The sequence below is a fragment of the Salvelinus fontinalis genome, chromosome 12 (genome assembly GCF_029448725.1).
Source record: "Salvelinus fontinalis isolate EN_2023a chromosome 12, ASM2944872v1, whole genome shotgun sequence".
Taxonomy (NCBI): Eukaryota; Metazoa; Chordata; class Actinopteri; order Salmoniformes; family Salmonidae; genus Salvelinus; species Salvelinus fontinalis.
In genome coordinates, this window is record NC_074676.1 from 31442512 (window position 1) to 31469974 (window position 27463).

The 27463-nt window shown below is 43.0% G+C and overlaps 1 protein-coding gene across 1 annotated transcript in view; it reads left to right on the top strand.

The window, feature by feature from the left end:
* The first annotated feature begins 3670 nt into the window (after positions 1-3670).
* Positions 3671-27463, top strand: part of LOC129867181 (E3 ubiquitin-protein ligase znrf1-like) — a 56598-nt gene continuing 32805 nt past the window's right edge. Inside the window, exons 1-2 of the mRNA XM_055940407.1 lie at positions 3671-4958; positions 18272-18367. Coding sequence (XP_055796382.1) covers positions 4574-4958; positions 18272-18367 — 481 coding nt within the window. The 5' untranslated portion in view covers positions 3671-4573. The remainder of the gene's footprint in view (positions 4959-18271; positions 18368-27463) is intronic.

Sequence of the window (27463 nt, forward strand, 5' to 3'; positions counted from 1 at the left end):
GCTAGGCAGCCTCTCGTGAGGAAGCAAAATATCTTCAAGGGAGAAGAGGGAGGCAGGGGAAGGTCCGACTGTCTCCATTAAAAAGTCACTGTAGTTAAAAAGTAGATACCTGCCAAGTAACAAGTAATTCGCTAGCTACTAGTTTCTGCTGTGTGTTTACACTTTGCTTCCCTGGTGTGTTTACACTTTGCTTCCCTGATTTGGCACGAAACTTCGAAATGGCGCAACAGTCAGCTATTGAGTCAAGCGAGAGCAATCAATTTCCAACAGTCAAAACAATTGGATAAAACAGAGAGCTTTGTAAACATTTGGCCTGTAATTACGTGGTATTATGAGAAGAGCACATGAGAGACATGTGCTTAGCTTAATCGTTTAAAAAATATATAGCAGACTTGCTACATTTTCACAGAATAAATAGGCTCACCTGTCTCATTAAACACATTCTCGATATTAAATTCTGAAGATAAAGTAGACAGCATGTTTATCTTAGGTGACTTGTATTCCTTTGCAACAACAAAAAAGTTTCAGTGTAGGTGAGCGATTTCATTTGCAATTAGTAATTTATCCAGTGGAGTGCCCAAGGTCGCTTTTGAGCTAGGGCCGAGACCCCTAGAGGGCGTAATTTTCCTGATGTTGTAATACCTGTAGGTTTCGACGCAGTCAGCCCAGCCGGTAATACATTAGCGTCCCCTATGGACCGGCTCGTATATAAAACATCCTCCATTCAGGCTGCAAAGGAGTCGGTTTCCTTCTTAACTCGATTGAACCTGCCTTAACGTCATGTCGGAGTGATCGGAGGAATGACTTGTCTACTTAGGGGAAACGGCTTGGAGTGTTCACATGCTATTATCCCTTATTCATGTCACTTGTTGAATCCCTAATACATGTCAGACATCCTTTTAAGGTATGTACCCAGTATGTCCCTCATGTCATCTATCACTGGCCTTTTAACTATCCCAATGCCTCGGACCAAGAGGCATGGAGAGGCAGCCTTTAGTTATTATGCGCCCAGCCTCTGGAATAGCCTGCCAGAGAACCTGAGAGGGGCTGAAACTGTGGGTGGATATACAGTATTTAAAAGACATCTTAAAACACTGCTTTTCCTTAGGGTGCTTTTTAGTTGTTCAGTTTGTGTCATTCTATATTTTTTATCTTATGTTTGTTGTGTAGTAAAGTTTTTGCTTTAATTTTCATTGTTTTTAATTTGTTTTTTCCTGTAAATCACATTGCATGGCATTCCATGTTTGAAATGTGCTGTATAAATAAAGCTTGATTTGATTTGATGGTGTATTGTTGCCATTCAGAGCGTGAATGGGCAAGACAAAATATTTAAGTGCCTTTGAATGGGGTATGGTAATAGTTGCCAGGGGCACTGGTTTGTGTCAAGAACTGCAATGCTGCTGGGTTTTTCACACTCAAAATTTTCCAGTGTGTATCAAGAATGGTCCACCACCCAAAGGACATCCAGCCAACTTGATACAACTGTGGGAAGCCTTGGAGTCATGGGCCAGGATCCCTGTGGAACGCTTTCGACACCTTGTAAAGTCCATGTCCCTGATGAATTGAGGCTGTTCTGAGTGAAACTCAATATTCGGAAGGTGTTCCTAATGTTTGCTATACTCAGTAAATATATATATACAGTATATATTATAGGCTGCAGTAGGCTACAAAATAGACTTTCCAGTGACACTGACTCACCCAATGATGAAGATGAAACCTAGGCTACTCACCTGTCATGGCTGATGCGCTCGTGCCAATCAATAGCCTATCTTAAAATAAGTTACTTTGAAAAACAGCGCTGTTCGCTCAGAATCACTCAAAAAATTGTGGTTAGCTTCTACAGGCAGATTAGTAATTTATTTTCAGCAGTAGGCATTTGCTTTCCAAACTGTATGCCTACGATTTTCTCGTGATTGTATTTTGAAATTTGCAAAAGCTAATTGACAGCCACAACCAACCATAGAAATATAATCCATAGATGCAGTTTCCAGTCAAATCAGGATTGGCAACCATTTCTAGGGTACACATGAGTTTAACAGTCAAAGTGCCGGGGTTAAAGTTCCAAAATCCTTCTATGGATTATATGTCTATGGCCACAATGCAACAAGCTGTTCTATATTTGGCAAGCGCTGCCCAAATTGCAGCCGTCATGACAGTAAGTGCTTACTATAAAATGTTTTCCACAGCTATTTTTTAGAAGCTATTGATCCTCTGTGGCTAAATGATGCTCTCTGGTGTAGTATTTTAAATTATTTTATTCATGTATGTTCAGACAGGAGTATGCTAGTATAATTTTGGGAATAAAAAACAAATTATATTATAATTTTGGCAAGCAAAAAAAACAGAATATTGTCAAAACAACCTATGACAAACAACTTAAAAGGAATAATAGCGCCATCTTGCTGCCTGTTGGGCTACCTTTGAGCAATTCCATGATAACAGAATGATCCTCAGACTCAGATGTTTCACTTTAAATGTATGTCAAACAAAAACCAATGATTGCAAGGTTAAACAAGGACTACCTTTAACAATTTCCACAGAAGATTTTACAAAATCACTTGAAGAACCGTGCAGATGCAAAGATTAGTAACATAATGATGGGTTGTGCTCTTTGTGCCCTGATTCTGTTACCAAACTTTGCATCTGCATTTTGACATACATTTTACAGTGAAATAATTCAAGTCTCAGCATCATTCTGTTACCATGGAATTGCCCCTTCTTAAAAAGCAGTTGGTAGATTTCCCTAATTGTTTTGATTTATTTTACTCTTATTTTAACAGGTACGTTGACTGAGAACATACTCATTTACAGCAACGACCTGGGCAATAATTACAAGGGAGAGGAGAAGGGATGATTGAATGAGCCAATAGGAAGCTGGGGATTAAGTGTCCATGAAGGTATGAGGGCCAGGTTGGCATTTTAATTAGTGTGTGTGTGTGTGTGTGTGTGTGTGTGTGTGTGTGTGTGTGTGTGTGTGTGTGTGTGTGTGTGTGTGTGTGTGTGTGTGTGTGTGTGTGTGTACAGTATGTCTGTACGTGTGTGTGTGTGTGTGTACAGTATGTCTGTACGTGTGTGTGTGTGTGTACAGTATGTCTGTACGTGTGTGTATGTTTAATGCAGCAGCAATGACTATACATCAACAATGATGTCCTAAATTGGGTTATTTGACCTCAGATATGAGAATCAGAGAATCTGTGTGTTAGACTGGCTTTATTCTGCAGGAGTGAATGGGAGTGACTGACTGTGCTGTCACTCGAACCTGCTCATTAGCCTAAATCCAAGAGATCATCCTCGTCATACTGATACATTCCACACACACGATGTGTTCATGGTATATCATTTGTCTTTCAACTTTGATGCATGCATGATTAATAGTTTTCTCATTGATAGCAAACAGAGGCAGTAATAATTTACGTACCGTTTATAAAGGGTTTGTTAATGGTTAATAGTGTTTATAGTTTTTTAAATGTATAGTTTAAGAAGCAGTAATAAACAGTTGTATGCTAATTGCGTGATAAATTCATGCCAATAACAAGTAGGCCTATTTGGGGGAAATACATTTAGGCTGCTAATTTCCATTTGTCAACAATCTCAATAATTCAGCATTTGGTTAAAAAAAACGTATATGAATGCTGTGCCATCTGCATGTTAACTTGGTTATGACAGCGTTACTAGCTCATATCAATCTCTGTCCTCTGCTCACACTGCGTTCGTCTGACATGGTAGCCTGGGGCGAGCCAGACAAGCGCCTTCATTGGATTTCTAAAAGATAAACAGACAATTAGGGCAATATTATATTCAATTCCTCGTGATTAAGAATATATATAGACTACTGTATATTCCCTATTCACACGCGTTATATTGTTAATCCGAGTATGCGCACTGAACGCCTCCATTGTCTACCAGCAGCAAGGAGTGAGAGCGAGCGCGCGGATATGAGAATGCAGGGGAGCGGCATACATTGACCCAAATCTCCGGGAACCGGAGAACAAGCGGACCCGGACACACATACGTCGTTGGAAAGACAGACTGGCAGACAGACAGCAACAGTTGTCATGGCTATGGTTATGATCAGCTGAACCAGTCTTCAAGACAAAAATAATAACATTAAAGGGGGGTAGCCTAGCCTACTGCAGAGAAGCGCGACTGTCGGAACCGTTGTTGCGCTTTGTGCTTGTCATCATCCCTGTTGTGATTTGGAGCAGGCTGTCCTGTCATTCGTTGTGAGGGGAAAACGTCTTGCGTTTAGCTTATCTTCATCAAGGGGAATTGTTTTTCTATCATTAATTTGACATCATCCTCCTATAAAGGATCGTTTTTCTCTGTTGAGCTGAATCAAAACATTCGAGTCGCTCATGTTCCTGTCAGGGAAATGGGCTGTTGCGTCTGTTATACACAGCTGCTTTAGTCAGACTTGACAACCGGGATTTTTTAAAGCTGCCGTTTTGTCCCTGGCAAGGGGCGATCAAGTGCACTGCAGACAGGCGTGTCGGGGGCGATTCCAGTGACGGCTTTCGACTCTTTGCGGAGCCCTGTTTCAACAGCCCCCACCCAATTTTATCGGGCGATTTGGATGGGGGGCAAGCAGAGTACGGCAGGGCGGCCCCGGGGTGCTTTTCACGGTGTCTCGGCGGATGACAGCGCAGTGCCACCCTCGGCCCACTTTGGGCACTACCGACCAAGTGGCACTATGGGGTTACGCAGCCGCTCAGTGAGTTCTGTGGCTGGTATGGGCATAGAACATAGTCCTACGGTGCCCTTTGGGTTTTATACCCCCAGAGGAACAGACTCGGACAGGGCCGGAGGGGGGTCTGGCACTAACGCCGCCCATGGTAATGGCTACCAGGAAACAGGCAGCGGGCATCACACAGATGGTATGCTCTATCTGGGCTCCCGAGGGTCATTGGCAGACACCTTGCCCCTGCACATTGCACCCCGATGGTTTAGCGCCCACAGTGGTAAGTATCAACACAGCCACCCATGGCTGGCTGCACACATCACAGTTATCAGGGTTTAATGACATTAGGCCTCGATGTCATCAGCAAACTTCCCTGCCATCCATGGAACTTCATCAATGAATTAGTGTGTGTGTGTGTGTGTGTGTGTGTGTGTGTGTGTGTGTGTGGTGTGTGTGTGTGTGTGTGTGTGTGTGCGCATGTGTGTGCATCAGGGCAGTTAATCGGGGATTCATTGAGTGTCTGACCTTTTGTATCTTATGTACCTTATTGGGGGGAGGGCACAGCTATCATCTGTTTACCTCAGACCACAATATGTCTCACTGGGCTTGTCAGGGCCTGAGCTGCAGAATACTGACGACACTGACTCAGGTCCCCAGGCACTCATTACCAAAGCCCAAACCAGCAAACCACAGGAGGGAATGTCAGGCATCAACATCCAGACTGTTTGCCTTTTATCGCTAGGTGACCCTGCTGTTCCTTTTGATGACTGAGACGCTCCCATAAAGGATAAGGCTATGGTCCTGCTTCAGGTACATTATTCAGCCCTGTTTTCAAGACATGGAGTCTCTCTCTGTCCTCTCTGTAAAATGGCTATTAATAAGGCTGATCACAGGTGCCTCCGTCAAGTGCCCTTGGGAAGTGGTGAGGGATTTGACTGTGGAATTGCAAAATTGATTGAAAGAACCATTAAAAATGTATATTTTCTGGATATTTCTTGGAGCATTTCTCTTATCTTGGTGGAGCATTGGTCAGACATATTGTTGCGTTCAATTGATTAGTCAAACTAGAAACAGTACTCACAGTCTGCAAAGCATGAAAGACTCTGGTGAGGTGCCACCATGGCAGGTAGACAGTAGACAGTTCTGCAGCATAATAAACAATGTAATTCATACTTTAAAACCAAAAGTCTGACACAAGGTCACATCAGAAATCCCCTATGACAATGGTATTACATGCCGACACACACACACACGCACGCACGCACGAACGCACGCACACACGAACACACACAACACACCACACACCACACACCACACACATTTCTTAGGCTTGAAGCATTACAAATATTACTGAGCCTTCTGATATTTACCAACTGGACAGTTTTGGCCTGACCTTTTCCATGCAGCCTCATTGATACTCCATTAATACTCTTATTAATATTGTATGACTGCTGATTAGTCTGATCCTGGCAGGAAACCTCATTCTGATAGCCAACTGCTTGATCCAGCAGCAAACAGTTTCACTGATGCAGTTCCTGAACAGAGTCCCGTCTACATTGTCACTTAGTAAATTGCTCACCTACTGTTGTTGTTATGCACTCTCAGATTAGAGACTCCTTAGCAATGGTCTGTGTAATCTCTCCTCCTGTGATAGACCCATGGTGCTCACTCACCCATCACAGAGCTAAGTAATCACTCACCGATTTGAGCAAAGCAGAGGCACTGACTGAACTCTCTTTGAGCAGAAGCCAATGTAATTGTTCTAAAATTAAAGCCATAAGCAATCATTCACTTGTGTACACCGCCATTTTAATTTAAATGTAAATAATGATGATAACACACATGAACACATACACACGCATACTACTGTAGACACACAGTGTTGTGGCTGGGTTTTAGTGGCAAGTCTTTTAGGAATGATGGGATGTGCTGAACTGAACATCTGAAGATCTGTGCTGAACTGTCTGGCAGCGGAATTCAACAATATAGGTCATTCTCAATTTATTTATGTTTTCCCTTCCCCTCACACACACTCTTTCTCTATCTCTGTCTCTTCTCCCAATGTCTCAGCACAGTGTACACAGACTCCAACACACACACACACACACACACACACACACACACACACACACACACACACACAGGATGGCTATGTGAGGAGTTTCTGTTGCTGCGTCTGTGACAACCACGTTTCTTGTCACTGCTATTTTCAAGATGAACACTTGCTTGCTCCTTACCACCCTCACAATATCCTCACACACTTGTTTCATCAAGACGCAGAGGATGAGAGAGGGAAGAAGGGAGATAGGGAGAGATGGAGGAAAGGAGGGAGAGAGGGAAGAGACAGAGAGAGGGAGAGAGCGGCTTGACATGTTCCTCTGACAGACTTCCTGTCACCAGTGTTTCACAGCCAGTCTGTTGTTGAGTGACAGCCGACAGACCTTTCTAATAAAAGGACGCCACAAGTGCAAACAACTGGCCAATTAAAAGGACAGGGAGCCAGGGCAAAGGCAGTGGCAACCGTTGCCATGGTGCAGGGACTAAATCCTGTCATTATACAGCAGAGACTTTCTAAAGATAAACCTTTGACTTCAGTAGCAGGGGGCATTAGCCTCTGTCAATCAAAAAAGCAGATGATGCCACTGTATAGCAAGCATCACACTGATCACAGGATGCTTTTTATGTCATTAAGCATCATAAACCTAAATCACATCGTTTCCCAGTGCTTCCCATCACAGCAAAGCAGTCTCATTCACTGTGTAATGATACCCTAGTCTCTCCCACACACGACACCCCAATGCCATTACACACCTCCCTCCTACCCACACTCTACCCCCCATTTCACCTGTATTGAAGGCCCCATCACCTCCTGCAATCAAGGAGTTTAGTGAGGAACACAACAATAGGTCAGTATGTCTCTCTCACGGCTCCCTCCACCCCATTTCCCTCTTCGTCTTTACCTCTCTCATTCAGCTGTTTCCATGGAAACTGCTGTTCTTTCCGGTAAGGTAAAGAGTTGTCTGAGTTGCGATTGAGTTGGATGTGAGGTAATCAAATGGCTACTGTCCATGTATGGGCATAATGTCCTGTATTCTGGACTAAACAGGTCTCTAGATATGCTGACACACTCCAGCATTTAGTATCATCATTAGAGGGACAACCAGCCCAGACACATGGAAAGAAGATGCAGACAGGCATACACAAACAAACAAGGTCACTCATTTAATAAGCTTTTCCATGTTGTCTAGTCTAGTGACCTGTGATAGACAGTAAACAAGTGATGTCCTTGACATGACAGAAAGAGGGCATGAAACAGCAAGGTGTTTATTCTTCTGAGAGACAGAGGCTTTCTCGACAGCAGGGTATTACAGGGAGCTAGCTGTCACACTGCTTGCCTGCCGTTTGATTGGAGCAGGAGCTAGAGGCAGCCACAGACTTCCCATCTGTACCTTTAATGGTGACTTCTCTCCTCTGAGTGCATCCCAAATGGCACCCTATTCCCCATATAGTGCTCTACTTTTGACCGGAGCCAATAGAGCTCTGGTTACAGTAGTGCACTATATTCGGAATACGGTGCCATTTGGGATGAATGTTCTGTCTATCTGCCTGCCTCTCTTCTCTGTTCATAACGCTACTCCTGAACCTCTCAGTGTTGTGTGTCACTGAGTTTATGTCTGGCCATCTACCACCATTCCACCTCTCCTCTCTTCCCTTCTCCATTACTCCCCTACATGATTCTCTGAAGAAGGACTGATCCGGTGGAATGTCATTTAGAATACAGAGGAACATTTAGACAGGACTAGCTGATGATATTTGTGTTTTGTATATTATTATGTGTTTATAAATGTGACTTGTTACAGGAAGCTAGGCGTATGTCGCATGTCACTACTTCACAGGAGAGGCATTTGAACGTAAACATTAATTTGTTATCAAAGTGCATTTTTTGGGGGCAGAAATGCTTTCTGGGACATATGAACTTTCATGTGCCTTAATAACAAACATATATGCCATCTGTAAATATACAAATAAAATGAAAAAGACAGGAACCTTCCCGCTAGCCATAATTGCCTGAGATAATGGATGGGTTGGACATGCCGAGAGATAAGTTCGGATTGGTCTGCCATGTAGCATGCTTTGGTCTATAACATGAGCTGCTCAGTATGTGTAGATAATACTTTCTCCTGCAGCTTTTTGGAAAGATATCAAGAAAAAATGCAAAAGTTATTATAGTGCTCTCAACATTGCTGCCCTGAATTTGTGTTGTTGTCACGGAAGAACTTGCCTGAGTTTTGAAATAAGCGGAATACCCGGTGTAAGCAGAATATGATAGCAAAGGAGATGGAGAAAATTATAGTGTTTGATTGCAAGTATGCGGAGGGAGTCTAAAATCTCCGGATTACATCTCCAAACTAAGGCCAACCATGGCATCTGTGACAGAGAGGGAGAAGCATCCATGTATACGGGTAAGAGTCTAGCTAGCTACATTTTCAGATATTACACGTTTCTAATTTTGTCAGATAGTCATTTTCATTGCAAGTTAAAGCATACTGTTAGCTAGCTAGCTAACGTTAGCTGACTGGCTCACTAGCTAACATTACGTGCATGATCTCTTTAGTAATATTATTCGTATCTCAGAAATCCATTTGCATTGCTAGTTATAGCCTAATGTTGGCTAGCTAGCTAACATTGAACCTAGTTGGTTAGCCTTAGCTACCTGCAGATTCATGCGTGGTGGCTAGCTATGATAATCGGTTTGTATTACTAGTAGTATGAGTTGGGATTAGGGCTGTGGCGGTCATGAAATTTTGTAAACTGGTGATTGTCAAGCAAATAACTGCCGGTCTCATGTTAACTGACTGTTACTTAACATAAACACATTTAGCATCTCCTGGTTTCCACGCATAGCCTACAAGCCAATGATGCAGACCTTTGGAACATCTACATTTTAAAAAGTCTAATAAATCCATGTAATATAGCCTACACCATCACAATAAATCCATTATTTATTTTAGACAGGTCTAAAGAAACATGATATGAAGAAAATGTAGTCTATTTCAGAAGAACAGAATAGCATACTCTGAGTTGTCCTTATGTTAGGTCCTGATCTGGCTATGCCATATGGCTGTGGGCTACGCTAGTTCATTTATCGGACAAGATTTGCTTAGAATTCCGTGGCATTATTTGTATATTATTTTATAGTATGAAGAATATAGTTGAATATAACTGAATAAAATAAAAAGGATATTTTCTACAAACGATTTGAGGGAGTGAACACATGTGGCTAGTCTGTGTTGAACGGTTAACAAAGAAACAAGTACTCCTACAGTGTATGCTTCATGTACAGTTATTTATCTATCTTTAGTTGTGATAAAAATGTTGGGCTATATATTTTGATTTTTCATACATTCTAAGGCTGCATGGTACAGCTCTAATGATGACATGAAAGGCATGAGCTCTGCTTTGTTGTTTTGCGCAAGCTGTACAGACTTCATCAGTCTCTCATTCACAATTTGACAAAGACTTGATAATGCCTCGAATTTCCCGGCTGCATCCCCTTTGTGTGGCCATAATGCCCACTAAAAAAATCCATGCCTTTTGCGGCCAGTGGCCGTTGTCCCCTTGGGCTGAATATAATAATTATAATTCCCTTCTCCCGGCTGCATGCCCGAAGCACCTCTCACTCACATGGCTACAAGTGAAGACGAATACATCAGGGACGCAACTGCGCACGTCCTTATCCAATTCCGAGGCGCATAGTGAAGATATTGGAAGAACTGTCCACATTTACTTTTCGGCAGCCGACAAGATGAGTAGGCCAAAAGAACTGCAAAAGTGCTAGCCTATGTCAATCTACTATCCCCCATAGCACAAAAGTTGACCTATTCTATTCTGTGTGAGAAATAAATATTCCAAACATAGTCTGGGACAGTTGTGGGATGCAATAGATACCAAATTAATAAAACCACTAGCATCAAAAAACCCGTTTTAAGCAATGAGCCTGATACAACAGATGAGAATGTTTAGCTTAAAATGTGATAAACTATTTGTCTATTTCTTCACATTATAAGTGCAGCAAAGTGCACACGGAGGTAGGCTATAAGCGTTAACGCCATTCTCAAAAGTGACTACAAATGTGATTATGCATGTAATACTTTCATTATAAAGGTGCATTTTTATGGTGAAAATTATCTTCCCCAAATTTGAAACTCACATGCTGCTTATGTATGCCAGTGGGCTCTATACCCATTGTAAAGCAGATTATTAAGCTTAATTTTAAGAAGTTATTTGTCCACTTTAGTTGTGATACAAACCTTATCAAAACATATAGGCCTATGGGCTAGGCTACATGAGGTGTGCGGCTATGATTTGAAGTCGAGAAAAAAAGCATGAGCTGTTTCTTACCTTAAACTGATAATATATCATTCACAAGCTAATATTTTCACCCATCACACTATTCACCCATCACACTATTCACCCATCACACTATTCCATATACTAAATAATATATGTGTGAAATTAGTTTTGATTTAGAATGGTCCATTATCATGCACCTAATGTAATCTGTGCACTTAAATAGCGAATGGAGGACACTTTTCCCGTGGTTCATTTGCATGCCAGCCAGGTAGGCTATACTCCTGTTGTAAATAGAAGCAATGTGGTTAATATTATCAAAGTTGATAAATAAATATAGTAGACCTAGCCTATAGAAAGATGATGGGATCCTCCTCTTTTTAATAGAGGCCATCACTCTGTTTTTTCATGCAATTGCATAGCCTATAGATATTTGATTACGTTGTCATTGATGTCAGAGTGATTAGAGGGACAATAGAGTGCTGAGCATCAGGAAGTTAGCACGTTTGGTAGGATACTAATGACCATCAGCAGCATCAGAGCTTGGAGAAGCCTAATTACTGTGACTAAACAGTCACATGGAATTTGACTGCCATCATGACTCGTGACCGCCGGTGTGGCGGTAATACGATCACCATAACAGCCCTGGTTGGGATTATTGCCGTGTCCAAAACAACTGGGATCTCTGAATTTAGAAATCTCCGACTTCTGACTTCAGTGTGTTCAAGACAACTTGAGAACTCAGAAAAAACTAGCTCAGACTGGGAAAAATCTCTTTGAACGGTCATCCAAATCTTAATTCCAACTCGGGAACTCAGGCCTCTTTCTAGAGTTTCTACTTTCCGACCTGAAGATCACTGACGTCATGATTTGACCTCGTATTTTTCCAAGTTCCCAGTTGTTTTGAAAGCACCATTAGGTTAATTATTTAGCTAGCTAGCTACATGTCTGAACAAAAGACTCCACTTCGCCAGATGTTTACATGCCCCATCAAGTTAGCCAGGTGTATCTGGGGATGATTATGGCCATCTATTGTATTTCATAAACATGTGTACATGTCTAGACAATAGTGACCCATCCACTTAGCTAGATGTGGCTGGGGGGGTGGTTATTGCATTTATTTCACATGACCCAGTATGTCTGGGTAAAAATCACCTAATAATCATATAATATTTATACAATAGTTATCTGGACACTTTCTAATTTTGATGATGCTACTAGGCAAATATGCAATTAACCATTTCACTGTACTGTTTACACATTCTGTGTCCTGTGCATGTGACAAATTTAGATTTTTATTTGATATAGTGTGTGTTTACCAGAGACTGCAATGTGAAGAACAACATGACCTGCACCAAAGTCAGATTAGGATATACTGTAGGTCAAGGACTAGATAAATTGTGTTTTTGCTACCACTTACACCACTTTTAGTCTTGAAATCTTTGGTTGTTTTCTACACTACCTTACTCACTCTGTTCAGCACATGGCTTCACATGTGAATCCTTAAAGAGATGGTTGGGGCTAAGGCTTAAGAGGGTGTGAACGATGCTGGATGGGTGTAGACAAAGAGCTCCACTAGGTGTACCAAAACATTCAAGGGCCATTTTTTCAAAAGTGGGGTTGCAAGTTTATCAACTTTCAAAGCAGAATTACTCTCCGATTGTTCCTTAACTGCAGTGTGTGATATACAAATTTCTAGCTCTGAGTCTCTACTTTTATCCAATGTAGAAAACGCAATTTCAAAGGTTGCTACATCGAATCGAGCCGGTTTGTCACAAATTGATACCAATGAGCTAAGTGAGTGATATTAAAATATGTATCTGAATATTGATATTGGGACTTTGAAATCCAATGATCTGCCCCTGAGGGCATCTTCTTAATGTGAAGACTCCCTATAGATGTTTATGTTTATGGAAGGCTTAAGAGAACATGTGGGTAGGCATCCATGGATTTTAAACCCACTGAAACCGACTCCTTTGATCTAATACATGTTATTTTTTGATATTCTAATCTATATCAACCATCAAATATTATATATCATTTATGCAGAATGCTTCAGGATATAACACGGAATTTCATTAAACTAGAGATGAATGGTTCATGAAGCGTACAGATTCATGATTGCTATAAAGTCTATTCAAGCTCAAGATAGAAGCAGAAAATTTGTCTAAATGAATTGCTACAATGAATGAAAATAGTATGTTGGCTTGGAAGCTGAGGATGAGTCATGATAAAGGTCTTTGGGAACATCTGGAAATTAAAGTCTAAAAGTTAGTACTTCATTCATTCGAAACTAGAAAACTATATCATTGCATTTCCTTCCTTGTTTTCCAGTTGAAGTTTCAGTCCCAGGTTCATCTGGCTAACATTTTTCCTTGAATGAGAAGAGAGATTCACAGTTTTGGCCTATGGAGTAAATTAGTTGATTTAATTGTAATTACGCAGTGGTGTTTGTGCCACATGAGTGAAAGATTATGTCAGATGCATGACCTTGCCTTACTATCCATTGCCTTACTATCGATTGACTTACCACCTGGATTCGGTCTTATGTACGTAGTAACATTTGAATTTCTGTTTTTTACATTGGATAAAAGTAGAGACTCAGAGCTACAAAATGGTATATCATACACTGCATTTGAGGAAACAATGGGAAAGTAATTCTGCTTTGAAAGTTGATCAACTTGTAAACTCACCTTTGAGAAAACCGTCTTTCAATGTATTGGTAGTACTATTGGAGAGCCCTTCTTTGTCTACACCCATTCATCATTGTTCACACCCTCTTAAGCCTTAGCCCCACTCATCTCCAACCGTTCTGTTCTAACTTGCCAGCTTCTTCCAGACATCTAAGAGACAGAGAGAGAACAGCTCACTGAACATTACTCGCCCTATCGCTCTGTCTGTGGTTTCGCGATCAGAGCGCACATTGGACGCTCTGACCAATATGTAGGGTTGTTCCGAAAGCTCTGACCTCACAACTACAGTCAAGCACCAAAGCTAACTAGCTAATATTGGCTAGCTACTTCCAGACACATAATGAGAGAACAAATCACTCTGACCACTATACTCGCCCTAGCAGAGCTGTTTTTTTTTTTCATGTTATCCAGTGTGTTAGTGACTGTAACTGTGCTGGTAGCAACAATTATATGACGCTTTGTTGCCGACGTTTACTGACATCGTACATATTCAACGGGTGTTGAGCATTCAAAAATGCATTAGTTATTCTGCACTCTGGCATACTAAGACGAGAGTCTATTGTTAAGAAATGCAGCTAGATAGCTAGCAAGGTAAACAATGAATCCCAACGCATGACGTAACATTAGTTTGCGAACCAGCCAGCTAACATTAGCTAGCTAGCTAACAGTACACTTTAACTTGAAATGAAAATACTTTGTCAAAATTAGAGTGGAGTCTTTTGTTAAGACATGTAGCTAGCTAGCTAAATAATGGACCATAATTACAACTCATGATGTTACGACCCTGCATGAATCTGCAGGTAGCTAACCAACCAGGTTCTATGGCTATAACTAGTCAAACAAATGTGTCTGATATACGAAGAATAAGATCATACACATAACGTTAGCTAGCGACCCGGCCAGCTAACGTTAGCTAGCTAACAGTACACTTGAAATGAAACCACTTTCTGTCAAGAATTAAAAACGTGTAATATCTGAAAATCATACCAGTATACATCATGGTTGGACGCGTCTCCTGTCTGATGCCATGCATCGTTGCCCTTAGTTTGATGATGTAATCGAGACTGGTGAGTTCTCCATCTCCTTAGCTATCATACTCGAATTTCACTGATTTCAAAACTCGGTCCTCCAGAAAGTGGAGAGCATGCACATAACGTTAGCTAGCGAGCTAGCCAGCTAACGTTAGCTAGCTAACAGTACACTTTAACTTGACATTAGGTTTATGCAGTTTTACTACACAATAAAAAACAATTTAAAAGCCACATTCCACATGATTACCTAAACATACTGACCAGCTCCAATAGACAGACACATGCTATATGGCAGACCAATCCAAACTAATCTCTTGGCATGTCCAGCCCACTCATTATCTCAGCCAATCATGGCTAGCGGGAAGATTGCTCTCTTTATCTCTGGCTAAACCAACTAGGCTCGTAATTTAACTATTTTATTCGTATTTACAGATTGCATACAAGTTTTATATTAAGGCACATGAAAGTTCACATGTTCAAGAAGGCATTTCTGCCCAAAAACGAATTTTGCTAAAAAATATATATTTTTTATGTTCAAACAGCTCTCCTGTGAAGTCGTGAATTGCCACATAAGCGTAGTTTCCTGAATCGGTTCACATTTGGAGAAAAGTAAAAAAAAACGTCTAATACTACAGTGAGACTGTGATAGCTTGTTGTATTGATTCAGTCTGAGTGTAGACAACATTGGTGGGTAGGGGGGAGGGTAATGTTCACAATTGACCCTCAAATCACAGTCATTCACATTTTAAGCACTTCTGGAGAAGGGTAAAGGCTGTTTAACATCACATAAAAGAGGATATGGCTTTCCCTCTTTACTCTGTCTAACACATGGAGAGGAGTGGGAATATGTTGAGAGGGTAATGATCCTAAGGAAGGAAGCTATCATAATGCTGGTGGCCAGTCATGGACATTTTATGAGCTTCCGAGACACAAGTATTTTTATAAGGTTTTTAATTCTTTATCATGACCATGGGGAATGGGGCAGGACTACAGAGGTATCATAAAAAATGCATGGAGTAAAGATTGAGTCAGTCGGCTTGGGTTGAGAAATGTGTCGGCTTTGTGGAGAGGTGCCATGGGACACTTTAACAGAGCGCAGTGTGACGGCTCTATTTCACTTCTGTAGAAACAGAGCATGCCCACTCCATAGTTACTAGGCCTATACCAATGGGTTGATATCTATACAGTGTGACAACTAGACTGTACATTGTTCAAGGTAAGTAAACAGTGGCTGTACTATTACTTAGTAAGGAATGATGAATCTGCTGTGATGGTTAGTTTCAGGTTGGGACATTGTATTGTGTTGATATTTGTGCTCTCTCTGCTAGTATGAAGTATGTCTTGTTAGTGGTTTGATAAAGGGCCAGCTCTGTGTTCATGAAACACACTGTGTTCACTGTAGGGAATATCTTTCTTTGCTTATGTTTTCATGCAGTCTTGTGATTTACTTTAATGGTCCCTATTGACCTCACAGTTTCCTAGAATACAATCAATCCCCCATGACTTACTGTAAACTTTAGTTCCCAGCACCACCCTAGAAGTCGTACTAAGTTGTTCCAAGCAACGAGTGGTATTTCTCAGTTACAGTATGTTCTCAGAGACTGATTTCTTTTCAGTGCTATCAGTGGATGGATGAGCACACATACAAAAAGAGGTCCACAGTATCATCATGTGAACTCTGAACATTTCTTTGATCATTGAAATTGTCATAGAGCTGTTGCCATATACTGTCTGAATTGCCATTTACAGATAGGGCCTCTTTGGCCTCTTGCCTTCTGGGAGGTGATCCATGGGCTGTCTCTGTCCATCACATCCAACCATCTCTCATAGAAAGTCCTCACTCTACCTTTCTCCTGCACCTCTATTTTTTCTAAAATGTCTTCCATTCCTCTCTCTGTCTGTCCCTAAGTAAGGGCTGAAAATAGCAGCCAGGGGAAATGTGGGTCAGCTGTCATGGGGGGGTGGGGCTTCGGTTTACTGACTGACTAGGTTTACTTTTATCTTTCTTAGTTCCTCCCTCTATCTATCAATCCCACCCTGATCCCTTTGTCATACTTGCTGTTTCGTTCAAGTTCCCCCTTACTCTCTTTCTCTCATTTATAAAGCTGTCTCATTCACTTCAGCTGTAGGCCTTTATGGGGTGTTTTCATCACTCCATCTCTTCTCCTGACTGTGCTGGTCTGTCTGGTCATTGCTTTATGCTTTCTAACCCCAGACAGACTCAGACCAACCAGACAAGTCTCAAAGTAAGAGTTTAGACTCTGATCCCACCGAAGGAATTAATAAATATTGACTTAACATTAACATTAAAACACATTCTGGTGCGGGAGCGTGGAGCAGCGATAGTACTGCAGTCTCCCAAGTATACATGAACGATATGGGTACGAAACTCACCCCTGACACACGCGATCTCTCCTCTACCTGTATCCCAACATGTACTTTCAATATTGTCTGAATAAAGAGAAAATACGTAACGAGGAATGAATAGCAACAACCTTTATGACTGCATAGTTGTCATTGGACCAAAAACAAGCTGATTTTGGCACAGCTGAGCTTTTTTTTGGCAATGTACACACAGCACAGCGTGGTCCCTGGACCGAGTGGTTTAATGACCAACGTGATAATGGCCTGCTGTTGTGCCCAAAAAGACTGGCGAGTCCAGCCCTTTGCTGGGGATCTGGGATGGTAAATGTGTAAATGTACAGGGTTTGATGCAGCGGCCAGTTAAACACTACTGTGTTGAGTCCCAAATGGCACACTATTCCATATATAGTGCACTACTTTTGACCAGGGTCGGGGATAGGGTGCCCTCGTGTCTGTGCTTATGGTAGTTGTGTACATGTAAAGTGTTGGGTGCAGCCATCTGAACGCTACTGGTGTCTGTGTTAAAACAGTATTGAGGACTCATGATGCAAAACTCAACTCATGTGGTTGGAGGGAGAGCCACGCCAGGAATTGATGTAATCTCCTTTTATGTGCTTTGCTAATTCTGTAATATGCACAAAGCTGAAAACAAACATCGTAAGAGAGATAGCTAAGATAGAGCTTTGCAGTAATTTATGTCTGCTATTTGGAATGAGATATACACATTTGTATCAACATTTCGTTTTTTATTATTCAGGGACCATGCACAACAAATATCTTCCCAGATTTAGCAACATAGCTCATTTTCATCGGCAATGTCTTTTCATATGCAGGTTAACATTCATAATCTTTACAGATTACTACATGTTCATTACATAGTGAATAAGAGACAGGTCTGTATTACATGCAAAGGGGACTGACACACAGAAAGACAGAGAGACACAGACAGACATAGTGATTCAATGTGAGTCTACATGGTTGATGCCACTGTTTGTGGTGCCCCATTCTAGTTGGGAACACTGGTTTGTAATAATCTAGGATCATTTGGTTCACTTATTCACTGTTATGAGTTGGATGGTGGCTGTGAGAGCCAGAGAGACAGTGTAACATGCATACACTAAAGTCTAACCAATCCTCCCTCTCTTTCTCCACAGGGTTCAAGTGTCCCGTCTGCTCCAAGTCTGTGGCGTCTAATGAGATGGAGGTGCACTTCATCATGTGTCTAAGCAAGCCCCGCCTGTCCTACAACGGTGAGACACCCTTCCTCATACAATATGGCCTCCTCCCTCCTCATCTCTGTTTCCTTCCCCTCACGTCTGCCACTTTTCCACCATGTGAATCTCTGAAACCTTCTCCTCTTCCCCATCTCTCTCTTTTCCTACTTCAAATTCTTGCCATCTCTTCATCCCTCCATCTCTCTCTGGTTCATGTTGCCTCTCTTTCCCCTCTTACTCAAATGATGCTGGCTGTGACTGTCGGAATGTAGCTGTGAACTCTATATGGCCCGTCTCTCTAGTACCAGAGCTGGGGTCACGGTGGTGTGTTATTCCCTCCATTGACTCTCTCCATAGCACTACTTAGTCTGTCTGTCTGTCTAGGGGCGTGTCTCGATAGGATTGTACTGGAGTTCAAAATTGTCAAATACAGTAGCTATAGAAATATAATTAGAATCCTGTATTTCTATATTAATGGCTTGGCCTGCTTGTACTCAAGTAATCACAGTCTCCAAACAAAAAAAGCCTGATCTACATGTACCATACAGTAGCCAAATACATAGATAGTGTCTGTATGCCATTAGCGCTCCAATAGTGTTTTGTGTAATGCTGTCATCAAGGCAAAAAGTGTCTACTTCGAATAATCTCAAATATGAAATATCTTTTGATTTGTTTAACACTTTTTTGGTTACTACATGATTCCATGTGTTATTTCATAGTTTTGATGGCTGTACTATTATTCTACAATGTAGAAAATAGTACAAATAAAGAAAAACCCTGGAATGAGTAGGTGTGTCCAAACTTTTGACTGGTACTGTATATGTGACCGAACGACTTGATTAATTCTTACAGTATATAGCAACATTTGAAATTGTGTTTTTTACATTGGATAAAAGTAGAGACTCAGAGCTAGAAAATGGTAGAGGGAAGACTCCTGTCTTTTTTGGGGCTAGCGGGAAGGTTCCCCTCTTTTTACGTGGCTAAACCAACTAGGCTCGTAATTTAACAATTTTATTCGTATTTACAGATGGCATTCAAGTTTGTTATTAAGACAGATGAAAGTTCACATGTTACAGAAGGTATTTCTGCCAAAAAAATGTATTTAGATAAAAAAATACATGTTTACGTTCAAATGCTTCTCCTGTGAAGTAGTGACGCGCGACATACACCTAGTTTCCTGAAACGAGTCACATGTATACCTGTCTTGACTCGCGAGCACAGTATGTTCAAATCGATTCAGGTATACAATCAGCCTTTCCAGGACATTATGGGTGCCTGTTTGCTGTTCTTTTCCCTGTGTGCCTGCCTGGCTCCAGGTTGTGTGATTGACAGTGTGGCTGGCTGAGATATCTGTCTGCCTGTAGTCTTGGGCAGCCCTGTGTGACTGACTGACTGACTGACTGTCCGGCCCAGCCTGTCTGGTCTGTATGGGGCTGAAGGTGACCCTGTGGGCTACGTGTCACATATGACCAGTCTGCTTTCTGGGGCTCATTTAAGGCCAGGTATGTCTGGACACTTAGGGAGAGGGAGAAGGAGACCGATGAGGGGCTGAAAAGGAATGGGGGTAAAAGATTGATTGAAATAGTGAGAAGAAATTAAAAGAGAAACTGACTGGGATTGATGGAAGAGTATGGAGAGTAATACAGTGATGGCTGATAAAGAGTAAGAGGGGAGAGGAGTAAGAAGATACATATCTCCTTGTTTGTGTGGTTTTCCACTTCCCTGTCACTTTTTTTTTCTTACTTTTTCTCCATCTCTTCCTCTATCCCTCTCTATCACTATCTCTTTCCTTCTCTGTCACTCTCTTTCTCTCTCACAGTCTGTCTCTCTCTCCGTCTTTCTCTCTCCCCCCTCCCCCCTCTCTGTCCGCAATCCCCTAAATTAGTGACACACAGGGACAGGACTGTGGCTTATCTTATTTCCCAGAATGCTCTGTGGTCTATTGTCAATCAGCTGGGCCCACTGCCTGTCACACATCAGCAGATCTCCTCTCTGCAAGGCCAATATACACACACACACACACCCTGCCCGCAGTGGCCCATGATAAATGTGTGTGCCTGTCTGTATACTTACTGTGTTTCTGTTTGTGGAGCATTTAGAGAGTTGTGTGTGTCTATAGAGAAATAATGAGATAGACAATACATACATTGTGTGGGTATCTGGCCAACAAGGTTTGCATTGTGATATTGGTTAAGGGTTTGAAATGCCACACATTATTGTGTTGTTTACCCTGTGGTATTTACTGGTGCTTAGCGCCATGAACTCCCGTCTACCCCAGCGGGAATTGCTCCTGCTAGGGGATGAACATGGGGTGACACGTAAGTTACACCCAGATAATACAGAAATAGCAGTGCATTAACAGCAGTCAAAGACAGTTCCATCAAAATGATATGAGACAATGTATTGACAATCTTAACTGTATTGAAATATTCGTGTCATATTTAGCTGATAAACTCCTTCCACACTCAGTGTCATTTGCATACAGTATTTTATCAACAGAGATTTGGCATTCTCCCCAAACACATCAAATAGGACGAAAGTAGTTTGCTCTCTCTCTCTCTCTCTCTCTCTCTCTCTCTCTCTCTCTCTCTCTCTCTCTCTCTCTCTCTCTCTCTCTCTCTCTCTCTCTCTCTCTCTCTCTCTCTCTCTCTCTCTCTCTCTCTCTCTCTCTCTCTCTCTCTCTCTCTCTCTTTCTCTCTTTCTCTCTTTCTCTCTCTCTCTCTCTCTCTCTCTCTCTCTCGATTTCTTTCTCTCTCTCTCTCTCTCTCTCTCTCTCTCTCGATTTCTCTCTCTCTCTCTCTCTATATCTCTCTCTCTCTCTCTCGATTTCTCTCTCTCGATTTCTCTCTCGATTTCTCTCTCTCGATTTCTCTCTCGATTTCTCTCTCTCGATTTCTCTCTCTCTCGATTTCTCTTTCTCTCTCTCTCTCGATTTCTCTCGATTTCTCTCTCTCTCGATTTCTCTCGATTTCTCTCTCTCTCTCTCGATTTCTTTCTCTCTCTCTCTCTCTCGATTTCTCTCTCTCTCTCTCGATTTCTCTCTCTCTCTCTCGATTTCTCTCTCTCTCTCTCGATTTCTCTCTCTCTCTCTCGATTTCTCTCTCTCTCTCTCGATTTCTCTCTCTCTCTCTCGATTTCTCTCTCTCTCTCTCGATTTCTCTCTCTCTCTCTCGATTTCTCTCTCTCTCTCTCTCTCTCTCTCTCTCTCTCTCTCTCTCTCTCTCTCTCTCTCGATTTCTCTCTCGATTTCTCTCTCTCTCTCTCTCGATTTCTCTCTCTCGATTTCTCTCTCTCGATTTCTCTCTCTCGATTTCTCTCTCTCGATTTCTCTCTCTCGATTTCTCTCTCTCTCTCTCTCGATTTCTCTCTCTCTCGATTTCTCTCTATTTCTCTCGATTTCTCTCTCTCTCTCTCTCTCTCTCTCTCTCGATTTCTCTCTCTCTCTCTCGATTTCTCTCTCTCTCTCTCGATTTCTCTCTCTCGATTTCTCTCTCTCTCTCTCTATTCAAGGGCTATATTTAAGCATACAAAGTCGTAGCCCAAAAAAGACACAGTGGTCAGCTCACGTGGACTGGGTATAACAAGGCCTCACTCTCCAGCTCATACTCACGTGTTCACTAAAACAGTGTCACATTCATTCACTCAACAACCACTTCACAAACACCCCTAGAATCCTAGAAAACACAAACATAAGACAACCTATCTTAGCAACCACAAGAATTAAACAATTTAACACAAATAAAAATACATACACACCACACAGTCACAAACATATAGTACATAGGCGGTATACAGAGAGCCCTGTAGACATAATGCACGGTACATTGCAGTGTGAAGACCTAGACCAGGGCTCTCCAACCCTGTCCCTGGAGAGCTACTGTCCTATAGGTTCTCTCCAACCTTAATTGAGTTCACCTGATTCTAGTAATTAGCTGGTTGATAAGGTGAACCAGTTAGTTACAACTGGGGTTGGATTGAAAACCAACAGGACGGTAGGTCTCCAGGAACAGGGTTGGAGAGCCCTGACCTAGACCTAAATCTATCCATTGTACTGTAGACCACATTGCATGTACACAAACACACACACTCACTCACAACTAACCTGTCTCCACCCTCCCCCCGGCTGGTTGGCGTAATGCGGAGGGAGCTGCTGAAGCCATAGCTCCTTAGAGGATAAAGCTAAGGAGCAGGAGAGTGGACTGGGGGAGGAGTAGGGGGTGCTTATTGTTCTAGCGCAGGGGTGTGGAAGGGGAACAGCTGTGTATAGACTTACTGAGATCCAGTTTTGGAGATTGAGGATGCTGGAGGAGGAAAGGGGGTGGGGGAGAGGGGGAGGCAGCCAGGGGGTTGATGGGACTGGGCGGATAAGCTAAGCTGATTTACATTCAGAGCATATGTCTTATGTCTGTCTCACTCCATTTCACGCTGTCTTCTCCTCCCTTCACCTTAGCTGCCCCACATTCCCTCTCTCCTCTCTCATCCATCCTCCTCCCTCTTCTCCCGCTTTCCTTTGTTCCTATGGGGAGCTTCAATACTTATAGTTAGAGTTGCAAAATTCTGGGACGTTCCCGGAATCAGGAGGGAATAAGCAGGAAATCCGGATTCCTCCATCCAGGATTCTGGAAAACCAGGGAATTTATTATTAAAGTTCCCAGATTTTTGTAACCCTACGGTATTTACCCAGGGATCAAACATTTTTAACGGTCATCCTCAAAGATACACTTCCTTGAATGCTTTGAATAGAGCATCAGAGATTCAGAGCAGCCTATCGCCTAGTAGTCTACCCTTTGTTTTAAAACCACACACTCACTCACACAAAACAGTCACCGCAAGAAAGCATGCAGGCAGGCAGCACACATTTCCAGGGGAAGAAGTATGGAGTGAGATTTGTTTCTTTACTCTGTAAATATGTTTATCACAATCCGTGTGTATATTCAACATAAAGTGCCTTCGGAAAGTATTCAGACCCATACATTTTTTTCCACATTGATACGTTACAGCCTTTTAAAAAATTGATTAATAGTTTTTTTCCCCTCATCAATCTACACACAATACCCCATAATGACAAAGCGAAAACATATTTCTAGAAATGTTTGCTAATATCACAGTACAACTTGATTGGAGTCCACCTGTGGTAAATTCAATTGATTGGACATTATTTGGAAAGACACACACCTGTCTATATAAGGTCCCACAGTTGAAAGTGCATGTCAGAGCAAAAACAAAGCCACGAGATCAAAGGAACTGTACGTAGAGCTCCAAGACAGGATTGTGTCGAGGCACAGATCTGGGGAAGGGTAGGAAAACATTTCTGCAGCATTGAAGGTCCCCAGGAACACAGTGGCCTCCATCATTCTTAAATGGAAGAAGTTTGGAACCACCAAGACTCTTCCTGGAGCTGGCCGCCCTGCCAAACTGAGCAATCGGGGGAGAAGGTCCTTGGTCAGGAAGGTGACCAAGACCCGATGGTCACTCTGACAGAGCTCCAGAGTTCCTCTGTGGAGATGGGAGAACCTTCCAGATGGACAACCATTATGCCTTATTGTATGTCTCTCTCTAATATCAATATGCCTTACATACTGTTGTTCAGGCTAGTTATCATTGTTTTGGTTTGCAATGGACCCCGTAGTTCCACTCTCCGTACCTCTGATACCTCCTTTGTCCCACCCCCCACACATGCGGTGACCTCACCCATCGAGACCAGCATGTCCAGAGATACAACCTCTCTTATCATCACCCAGTGCCTGGGCTTGCCTCCGCTGTACCCGTGCCCCACCATACCCTGGTCTGCACATTATGCCCAGAATCTATTCTACCACGCCCATAAATCTGCCCCTTTTATTCCTTGTCCCCAACGCTCTAGGCGACCAGTTTTGATAGCCTTTAGCCGCACCCTCATCCTACTACTCCTCTGTTCCTCGGGTGATGTGGAGGTAAACCCAGGCCCTGCATGTCCCCAGTCACCCTCATTTGTTGACTTCTGTGATCGAAAAAGCCTTGGCCTCATGCATGTCAACATCAGAAGCCTCCTCCCCAAGTTTGCCTTACTCACCGCTTTAGCACACTCTGCCAACCCTGATGTCCTTGCCGTGTCTGAATCCTGGCTTAGGAAGGCCACCAAAAACTCTGAGATTTCCATACCCAACTATAACACTTTCCGTCAAGATAGAACTGCCAAAGGGGGAGGAGTTGCAATCTACTGCAGAGATAGCCTGCAAAGTTCTGTCATACTTTCCAAGTCTATGCCCAAACAGTTCGAACTTCTAATTTTAAAAATTAATCTCTCCAGAAATAAGTCTCTCACTGTTGCCGCCTGCTACCGACCCCCCTCAGCTCCCAGCTGTGCCCTGGACACCATCTGTGAATTGATCGCTCCCCATCTAGCTTCAGAGTTTGTTCTGTTAGGTGACCTAAACTGGGATATGCTTAACACCCCGGCAGTCCTACAATCTAAGCTTGATGCCCTCAATCTCACACAAATCATCAAGGAACCCACCAGGTACAACCCTAAATCCGTAAACATGGGCACCCTAATAGACATTATCCTGACCAACTTGCCCTCCAAATACACCTCTGCTGTCTTCAATCAAGATCTCAGCGATCACTGCCTCATTGCCTGTATCCGCCACGGGTCCACGGTCAAACGACCACCCCTCATCACTGTCAAACGCTCCCTGAAACACTTCTGCGAGCAGGCCTTTCTAATCGACCTGGCCCGGGTACCCTGGAAGGATATTGACCTCATCCCGTCAGTTGAGGATGCCTGGTCATTCTTTAAAAGTTACTTCCTCACCATATTAGACAAGCACGCTCCGTTCAAAAAATGCAGAACCAAGAACAGATATAGCCCTTGGTTCACTCCAGACCTGACTGCCCTCGACCAGCACAAAAACATCCTGTGGCGAACTGCAATAGCATCGAAGAGCCCCCGTGATATGCAACTGTTCAGGGAAATCAGGAACCAATACACGCAGTCAGTCAGGAAAGCAAAGGCCAGCTTTTTCAAGCAGAAATTTGCATCCTGTAGCTCTAACTCCAAAAAGTTCTGGGATACTGTAAAGTCCATGGAAAACAAGAGCACCTCCTCCCAGCTGCCCACTGCACTGAGGCTAGATAACACGGTCACCACTGATAAGTCCGTGATAATCGAAAACTTCAACAAACATTTCTCAATGGCTGGCCATGCCTTCCACCTGGCGACTCCAACCTTGGCCAACAGCCCCGCCCCCTCCGCTGCTACTCGCCCAAGCCTCCCCAGCTTCTCCTTTACCCATATCCAGATAGCAGATGTTCTGAAAGAGCTGGAAAACCTGGACCCATACAAATCAGCTGGGCTTGACAATCTGGGCCCCCTATTTCTGAAACTGTCCGCTGCCATTGTCGCACCCCCTATAACCAGCCTGTTCAACCTCTCCTTCGTATCATCTGAGATCCCCAAGGACTGGAAAGCTGCCGCTGTCATCCCCCTCTTCAAAGGGGGAGACACCCTGGACCCAAACTGTTACAGACCTATATCCATCCTGCCCTGCCTAGCTAAGGTCTTCGAAAGCCAAGTCAACAAACAGATCACTGACCATCTCGAATCCCACCGTACCTTCTCCGCTGTGCAATCCGGTTTCCGAGCCGGTCACGGGTGCACCTCAGCCACGCTCAAGGTACTAAACGATATCATAACCGCCATCGATAAAAGACATTACTGTGCAGCCGTCTTCATCGACCTGGCCAAGGCCTTCGACTCTGTCAATCACCATATTCTTATCGGCAGACTCAATAGCCTCGGTTTTTCTAATGACTGCCTTGCCTGGTTCACCAACTACTTTGCAGACAGAGTTCAGTGTGTCAAATCGGAGGGCATGTTGTCCGGTCCTCTGGCAGTCTCTATGGGGGTACCACAGGGTTCAATTCTCGGGCCGACTCTTTTCTCTGTATACATCAATGATGTTGCTCTTGCTGCGGGCGATTCCCTGATCCACCTCTACGCAGACGACACCATTCTGTATACTTCCGGCCCTTCCCTGGACACTGTGCTCTCTAACCTCCAAACGAGATTCAATGCCATACAACACTCCTTCCGTGGCCTCCAACTGCTCTTAAACGCTAGTAAAACCAAATGCATGCTTTTCAACCGTTCGCTGCCTGCACCCGCACGCCCGACTAGCATCACCACCCTGGACGGTTCCGACCTAGAATATGTGGACATCTATAAGTACCTAGGTGTCTGGCTAGACTGCAAACTCTCCTTCCAGACTCATATCAAACATCTCCAATCCAAAATCAAATCTAGAGTCGGCTTTCTATTCCGGAACAAAGCCTCCTTCACTCACGCCGCCAAACTTACCCGAGTAAAACTGACTATCCTACCGATCCTCGACTTCGGAGATGTCATCTACAAAATAGCTTCCAATACTCTACTCAGCAAACTGGAGGCAGTTTATCACAGTGCCATCCGTTTTGTTACTAAAGCACCTTATACGACCCACCACTGCGACCTGTATGCCCTAGTCGGCTGGCCCTCGCTACATGTTCGTCGTCAGACCCACTGGCTCCAGGTCATCTACAAGGCTATGCTAGGCAAAGTGCCGCATTATCTCAGTTCACTGGTCACGATGGCTACACCCACCCGTAGCACGCGCTCCAGCAGGTGTATCTCACTGATCATCCCTAAAGCCAAAACCTCATTTGGACGCCTTTCCTTCCAGTTCTCTGCTGCCTGCGACTGGAACGAATTGCAAAAATCTCTGAAGTTGGAGACTTTTATCTCCCTCAACAACTTTAAAAATCTGCTATCCGAGCAGCTAACCGATCGCTGCAGCTGTACATAGTCCATCTGTAAACTACCCACCCAATTTACCTACCTCACCCCCATACTGCTTTTATTTATTTACTTTTCTGCTCTTTTGCACATCAGTATCTCTTCTTGCACATGATCGTCTGATGATTTATCACTCCAGTGTTAATCTGCTAAATTGTAATTATTCGATTTATTGCCTACCTCATGCCTTTTGCACACATTGTATATAGATTCTCTTTTTTCTACCATGTTATTGACTCGTCTATTGTTTACTCCATGTGTAACTCTGTGTTGTTGTCTGTTCACACTGCTATGCTTTATCTTGGCCAGGTCGCAGTTGC